The sequence below is a fragment of the Gavialis gangeticus genome, unplaced genomic scaffold (assembly GCF_001723915.1).
Source record: "Gavialis gangeticus isolate Ggan-Ray unplaced genomic scaffold, GavGan_comp1, whole genome shotgun sequence".
NCBI classification, from domain to species: Eukaryota; Metazoa; Chordata; order Crocodylia; family Gavialidae; genus Gavialis; species Gavialis gangeticus.
In genome coordinates, this window is record NW_017728992.1 from 161,079,636 (window position 1) to 161,087,744 (window position 8,109).

The 8,109-nt window shown below is 45.1% G+C and overlaps 1 protein-coding gene across 3 annotated transcripts in view; it reads right to left on the reverse strand.

Moving 5' to 3' along the window:
* Window positions 1-1,721: 1,721 nt before the first annotated feature.
* LOC109305087 (cytochrome c oxidase subunit 6C-2) overlaps window positions 1,722-8,109 on the reverse strand; it is an 11,537-nt gene continuing 5,149 nt past the window's right edge. For 2 of the 3 annotated variants that reach the window (XM_019527997.1, XM_019527999.1), the window contains 2 exons: window positions 6,792-6,930; window positions 1,722-1,844 (listed from right to left, as the gene is read on the reverse strand). In XM_019527997.1, coding sequence (XP_019383542.1) covers window positions 6,805-6,930 — 126 coding nt within the window. In that variant the 3' untranslated portion in view covers window positions 1,722-1,844; window positions 6,792-6,804. Of the gene's footprint in view, window positions 1,845-6,781; window positions 6,931-8,109 lie in introns of all 3 variants that reach the window. The other variant, XM_019527998.1, reaches the window with a different exon arrangement.

Consider the following 8,109-nt stretch of genomic DNA (forward strand, 5'->3'; position numbering starts at 1 on the left):
TCCTTAATCAGGCATTTCCTTGTTCAAGAGAAGTTCAAAACTTTCCAAAGTATCTATGACAGCAAGTTCCTCTAGTCAGTCAAGTCTCTTCTCTCTCCCCATCCTGGTTGTACATCAAATATAGGATTCCAGGCCCTAATTTTGAAGCTATTTTTACTCCAATACAGGAACTGGCACCAAGCCCCCCCCCCCAAAGTCAGTCTGGCAGCTTCCTGGTAAGAAGGGAGCAGGATGAATAAAAATTGGATGCCCTGACACTGTACCAGGGATGAAGAGTTGTTTTTGGCATCGTTGTGAGGCAGGCTCCTAATCAAGAGGGAAAGAACAGAGGGAGACATGATTGCAGCAAGGAAAACTAAAATGGGACCAGAAAACAAGCATGTGGGGTTGAAGAGCGGGGACAGGGACATCATCCTGTCCTTGTTTTTCCAATCTAGAATGACACTGCAACAGAAGTATAGCTTTGTCTTTCTCTTCCTTCATCAGAACCTCTCTCTCTCCTTAACCCTTGACACGTACCTTGTACGTTTGTTATTGGAAGAGTCACCAAGATCCAGAAGTTAAGAAGTGTCACTTAATACTGCCCATGCAACCTTAATTTACAAATCTCCCTGATGTGCTGCAATAGTGAAACAAACAGGCATCCATACCTTTTTGTCACTACAGATGCCCAAATCATATGGCTGTGGCAAAGGTGGAAATAGATTGTGCTGCTTACTGCTTGGTGGTGGGAGACTGTAGCAGTCAAAGCTCTCCAGTCTCCAGCTGCTCTAGGCAGATAACTCCAGCAACTTGAGGGGCTCAATGCTGTACATGCTGCGAACTCCAGGGCAGGATCAGGCCCCTCAGGCCCCACTTCCCCCCATTTGAGTTTCTATGGACCATGGCTCTGAGTCCATCTCAGTAAGCACAGAAATCTGAGGTTTTCCCACTCCTGGAATCATATGCTCAGGATTTCACCATGATGTCTCCATATGTAGAAAAAGCCTGTTGTTCCCCACTTATGGCAACAAACCCCCAGGATCTCCCACTTGTGTCTCCTTAACCAGGGAATCCCATGCCTCCATGCTGGCACCTACACTACCGAGGCCTCACACAGAAGCACAGGTCACCACAAGACAACGTGAAAGCCAAAGAGTCCCCAGCTCCCACTCCTGCACCACCCCCACAGCAACCCATGCCTCTACCTGAAGCACAAGTTGCACAGGACGCAAGGCGGATCCTAGCATGGAGGCACAGAGGGCCAGGAATTCCTCAGCTTCTGCACCACCCTTTGCCTCCTAGCCAGGACTTGCACTGCCCCACACTTCACCCAGCTGGACAAGTCAGCACAGGTTCAGGGATGTGAAGAATCCCCTGGCAAGGGAAATATGTTACCCCTTGGCCCACACTAGGTCCCTGCCTGAGGTGGGAAAAGGGGCATCATGCCCAATAAAACAGATTAGCTATGGCAGGACAACTTGTCTGTTTCTACCCTCAAATACTCTTCGCAGGTACTCAAAGCGAGACAGCAGGCCTGCAGGATCCCAGGATAAAAAGGTTTCTATCTCTGAGAAATCAGACTCTCTTTTTACTCTTGGAAAGCCAGTTTTGGTGACAAAGGCTCAGGACCTCTTGTTTCCCACTTATTGGGCCATCTAGTTTACAGAGCACTCTGCCCTTTTCCCCCAGGAACCCAGATGTCCTGTCAAGGTCACCTATTGAGGCAATTAAAGGCTCCATTAGATCCAAGCATTTAGTTTATTGAGTTACACTTGAGCAGGTCCAGCATTGAAGTGCATTACATTTTACGGTTCAGTGAATAAACAAATTTCAGTTGTCAAGTATCCTTGGAGGGATGGGATCTGCAAAATAAGAAACATGTGAATTAAAAGTTGGACAATCCCAGTTCTCTGCAAAGTAAAAGCATCAATATGTAAGAATTCAGAAGTAAGAAAGAGGGAAATGTTTGTGCTGGTAGTTTAGTCTAGAGGCATTCCCTCCATTATTTTCTGATTGTTTAAGACTTAAGCACCCTTCATGTGGTAAAAGTAAGTGAAATGTGGAACAAATCAAGAACTGTGCAGTAAGATGTGGATCAATCCCCCAGATTTCATTATGCACGCTGAATTGATAACAAGGCTAATCCTCAGAAGCGTATAATGAGAAGAGAGAGAAAACATCTTGCTTAGCAACAAGATGCCTGGAAGAAAGAAGGGGGAAAAAAAATCAGCCAGAAAGTAAATTTAAGCAGACTGCAGGGGAAGGAAGAAACCTAAATTTGTTTAATTGGTTCTCCTGTATGAATTGAACACCCTCAGCCAGCTGTGCTCCTCTGACAAGAATCACACAAAAGGTAGCACCCAAATCTCTTACTTGCCCTCCTATTACCAATATTGAACACCTTGGTACAAAGTAGCTTACAGATACTTAAACTCACATGCACTTCAATATACCCAACCTGCTGCAGAAGACTGGGACAATTTTTTGTAACACATCCACAGAAGTGTTATTGCAATCATAATACAAAACAAAATTCCTGCTACATTCACTCAGCGAGTGCAACTGAGCAAACTGTAGGAGGGAAAGCAAGGAGAAAGTGTGAATCAAGTTCCCTCTACTCAGAACAGAAATAGTGGAGGATACATGCACAAGCCAGGGCCAAAAGCTGTTTTGTATAGTGATGGAAAACTGGAATGCTGGCAGCTTCTTGATGTTAATATCATAGCTTCTGTTATGGTCATGTGCACAATCAAAAGCCCTGTTCATGAATTCAGCTGGAAAGTTTTAACCTGCTTCTTGAATGAAATGAAATTTTAGTTTTAGTCAATGTTCCTCATGCCCTAGATCTAACATTCTTGCTAACTGGCTTCCTCAAATACCTTCAGGAAGGGTGTCTGGCCAAGAGGTGCCCAGTATATGTGCATATGTACTAGCAGTGTTCTTAAAAATCTTAAAACTAGATGTGGGAATATAAAGGTAAAGTCCATTGTTCATTGTTTACTGTTTTTTTTAGTTGCTAAAACAAAATGTCCCACTGGAGAAGAAACTGGAGATTACTAATATTGGGATTCTTTGATAACTGAAACATAATAGCATAAGCTAAATGCACTGGTTTTAGTCTCTGTGTAAGAAACGGAGCTAAACACGTAACACTAAGTCCAGTACTGGAGGCATTTATTTACCTAATAAAGTAAGACAGGACAGTTTAAGTCCAGTTATTTAAACATTTTAAACAACTTCATACAGAAAAAGAATTTTCTGATCAATTTTGCAAGCATATGGAAAATTAGACTGAATTAAAAGAGGATCCTGATTTGGCTGTCAACCCATCTAGCAACAGCAAACTAAAATGCAAGGTGGTACAAGTAGGATGAATAACAAAAACACAAAAAAAACAAATGCACAAGTGTAACATGAGTCAGCAGTGAGAAAAACAGTCACAATAAAGAAACTACCATCTTAGGTTGCATTAATAGAAGCAAGACACAGACTGCTACAGCACCACTCTACTCAGCACTGGAATGATGCAGCTTTTTGTAGTCAGGACAATTCAAGAAATATGTAAACTGGAGGTGGCCCACAAGCTAGGAACTAAGATGAAAAGAGGTGTTGGAAATCAAGTCATATGAGGAAAGGGTAAAGAACTTTTGCTGGATGAAAACGAGTTTAAAGAGGACATGGTAGCAGTTTTAAGATATCTGAGAAGCCATCATGATGATCAGAAAAAAAATGTTGTTTTGCCACTGAGGTGAAGCACAAGGAAATGGATTTAACTACAGAAAAAGCTTTCAAACTGTAAGAACAGTAACAGAATGAAACAGGCTGCTTTGGGAAGCTTAGAATCTCCATCATTGGAGCTTTTCACGGAGAGTTTGTACAGGCATGTCTGGAATGGCTTGGGAACAGCAAATCCTGCAGGGAGTAGGAGTAAGTGACCCCTGAGATGCCTTTCAACCCTATCATTCTAAAGAGACTGAAAACACCCAGTTTACTAGAGTTATTCAGAGCTGCAAGTCACATAATGATCAGAACATAAGACACATTCCAAGAGAATGAAAAAACAATTGGAGTTTAAGGCTAAGTGAAGCAGAAGTTCTCAGAGAAAAGTCTGTTTCATGGTCATGGAAAAAACAAAACAAAGCAAACTTGTATTCATAGATTTCATAGACATTAGGGCTGGAAGGGACCTCGGAAGGTCATCGAGTCCAGCCCCCCCCCGCCCAAAGAGCAGGAAGTCAGCTGGGGTCATAGGATCCCAGCAAGATAAGCATCCAATTTGCTCTTGAAGGTGTTGAATGTAGGTGCTTGAACCACCTCTGATGGCAGGTTGTTCCAGACCTTGGGGGCTCGGACAGTAAAGAAATTCTTCGTTATGTCCAGCCTGAAACAGTCTTGTAGTAGTTTATAACCGTTCGACCTCGTCATCCCTTGGGGCGCTCTGTTCCCCCAAATACTAGTGATCACCCCTGATAAACTTATAGGTGGCCATCAAATCACCCCTGAGCTGCGCTTTTCCAGGCTGAAGAGCCCCATCATGCTCAACCTGTTGTCATAAGGTCTGTTCTCCTGACCTCTGACCATGCGCGTGGCTCTTCTCTGGACTCTCTCAAGCTTCTCCACATCTTTTTTAAATTGTGGAGCCCAAAACTGGACGCAGTACTCCAGCTGCGGCCTCACCAAGGCCAAGTACAAGGGGAGAATGACATCCCGGGATTTGCTCGAAAAGCATCTATGGATGCAAGCCAGCGTTTTGGTCGCTTTACTAGCTGCAGCATCACATTGCAGGCCCATGTTCATTTTGTGGTCAATGATGACCCCCAAGTCTCTTTCTTCCATAGTGCTAGCCAGCGTAGCACTGCCAAGCCTATAAGGATGCTGCAGGTTTTTCCTCCCAACATGGAGAACCTTGCATTTTTCAGCATTAAACACCGTCAGGTTCTCATCCACCCATTTGCTGAGCCTGTTCAGGTCAGCGTGGATCGCCCTCCTGTCTTCTGGTGTGGATGCTTTGCCCCAAAGTTTGGTGTCACCAGCAACCTTGGCCAGTCCACTTCTGACTCCAATGTCCACATCATTGATGAAGATGTTGAACAATATGGGTCCAAGGACACAGCCTTGGGGGACCCCACTGGTCACAGGACACCAAGATGAGTGACTGCCATCAATTACTACCCTCTGGGTCCGACCACGGAGCCAATTTCCCAGCCAGCGGATCATGGTGGACCCAGGGCCACAACTGGCCAGGTTCCCCAAGAGGTGATCATGGGATACCAGATCGAAGGTTTTTTTGAAGTCAAGATATATAACATCAATCTCTTCTCCCCTGACCAGGTGACCTATCATCTGGACATAGAAGGAAATGAGACTGGTCAAGCAAGACCTACCCGCAACAAACCCGTGCTGGCTATCCCTTAGAATGTTGGCATCTGCCAGTCCATTAAGGATGGCCTCTTTAATAAATTTTTCTAAGACCTTCCCCGGGATAGAAGTCAGGCTGATAGGCCTATAGTTAGTTGGATCCACTTTCCTCCCTTTCTTGAAGATAGGCACCACATTGGCCTTCTTCCAGTCTTCGGGCACTTCACCAGAGCGCCAGGAGTTTTCAAAGATCCATGCCAGAGGCTGGGCTATAATGCTCGCCAGCAACTTGAGTACCCTGCGGTGTAGATTGTCAGGGCCAGCTGACGTGAAGGTATCCAGCCTCTCAAGGTGTTCCTTCACAAGGTTAGCATTAATGGAGGGCAGGGGATCTCCCTCACCAGGATCTCCCTGTCCCATGGTGGGCATGGGCACCCCTTGGGATTGATGGAAGACTGATGCAAAGTACCCATTTAATAGATAGGCTTTTTCCTGGGCGTCAGTTGTCCGCTGTCCCATCTGGTTCAGCAGGGGTCCAACGTTGCCCTTACTTTTCCTCCAGCTCCCCACATCTGAAAAAGGATGCTCAAAGCTAGCTGGAGTTCAGTTGCAGCCCTGGCTTGTATATTTGTTAAACTATGACAACAGGTTGGAGCCGTTTGGGAAGGCTTTTCTTGAATTACTGTGACAAGATAAAACTTAACAGACCTTTTTGATCAGAAAGAACAGCAGTTGTAGGAATGCATTAAATACAGAGATTAAGATTAGCTGTTTGATATTTTCCTTCAGACCAGTATTTCCTAAATAGTTACAACGCTTTATGTCCATTAAGAGTCAATAACTACCCAGACCTTGCACAAAAAAGGATGTACTATCATGATTTCACTTTTCTTCTGAAGAATCTACCTGTGATCAACTCTTGTTTTCTTCCTCCAAGCTCTGGAGACAGCATAATGTGGTAGAAGCCATCTCCATTCTTTTACATACTCACCTTACATCCACTGTCACAAAGAAATGAACTGTTTTCTCTCTCTCTGCTATGATACGCTACACAGAATTTGATGCATCACCTCTAGCTCAGAAATACCACTTGGGATGGTACAAAAAAGTATTGTACAATATTCCAAGCTATTTTTTACTTCTTCCATATCCTCACACTGAGGATAGCTGCACGATGGACGATGCAGCAGAGACCTGCGCAAAAAATGAGGCTCAGGTCCCCCCGTCTTCTATTGTATAATATTTATGAACAGGTTTGTTTGTTTTTTAAATTCTCTAACTTGTAATTAGTTAAGTCCCAGAACACCTTGTATTAGTTAAGTCCCAGAATATCAATCATAGGTACAGTAGAAGGCTGCTTCACTGCAGGGTGTTGGACTAGATAACTAGAGGTTCAGTATAAATTATGAATAAATGAATGAGATCAGGTTGATGAAGATACCTTTTATTACCTGTGGAGGCTGCTTATTTTCCCTTCGGTTTTACACTCTCAAAGACACCAGCTTCCCTCAAGGCCTCAAAGTCCGCTATGGGGTCATGGTTTTTATAGTATTCAGCATATGCTCGCTTTCTGGGCTCAGCCACACCAAACTACAAAGTAATCGATAGAAGCAAGACTTAGTTTTCTACTTTTGCACAGCTACAGGTGCCAGAAGTCTTATACCATTCCTGGTATACTGTTGTTCGTCTGCTAATAGATCACTGCCAGAAGAAACTGAAGAAACCCCCTAGGATTCTTCAGCTTGAAGGAGACAGAGGTCTATGTAAAAATAAATAAATAAATAAAATACTGCACAAACACTGAAAACCAATTAGTGTTATTAAGTATTCATGTTGTAAAGAGCCTAAACTTAAAAATAAAAAAAAAATAAAAATAAAAAAAAGAGATGACTGTAAGAATTCAACAGTAAAACAAAGGCTTGGAGGAGTTTCATCTTAAAAAAATTGCAAAACAGTACTATCAAATTTTCAGGACCCAAGTACATTTTTCTGTTCATCGTAGAGGTGCACAGATACATCTGTCCAATATTGGATTGGTACCAATATAAAGAAAATTGTCTATATCAAATATCAGCACAATGGGGTCAAGTTCTGGCTGATAAATGCCCATGCTGCACACAGCCGCAGTGCAGCATGGAGCAGAGCTGGCAGCGTGGAGGGCTGCCTCTAGCTGGTAAGTCAGATGGGGAGGGAGGGAGGGAAGGAAGGGGCACAGGGGGCAGATCAATGCCCCCCTCAGTGAGGGAGGGGGCAGAGGCAGGCACTGGCCAGCTGGGGGGGGTCCCCCCATGGGACAGAGGCACAACTTATGGGGTGGGGGCAACTCCTGCAAGTGTTTGCACCCTGAGAGGGTGGGGGCAGAGGGGCATGCCCCCAGACCTGCGCAGCGTAGGGCAGGCTGCAGTTGCAGGGTGGAGCTGAAGCTGGCACTGGGCAGGGCTTTTCTTGATGGGGGCTGGGCTCAGAGTGGACTCTGGAGGCGCTGGGAGAAGACTGCAGCCACCCCAAAATTTGCCACAGCTCTGCTCCCAGCTCTGCACCACCACCCAGCATAGCAGTGGCTGAACGCCCTGCCTCCACCCAAGTGCCACGAAAAGCTGTGGCTACACCAAGTGCCAGGCAGTAATGCTGGGCTGGGAGTGGAGCTGCAGTAAAATCTGGGGTGGCTGCAGCCTCTTCCCAGCCCGCTCCGAGCCCAGCTCCCAGCAAGAAAAGCCCTGCACAGCACCGACTCTGGCTCCACTCTGCAGCTACCACCCACCCCATGCC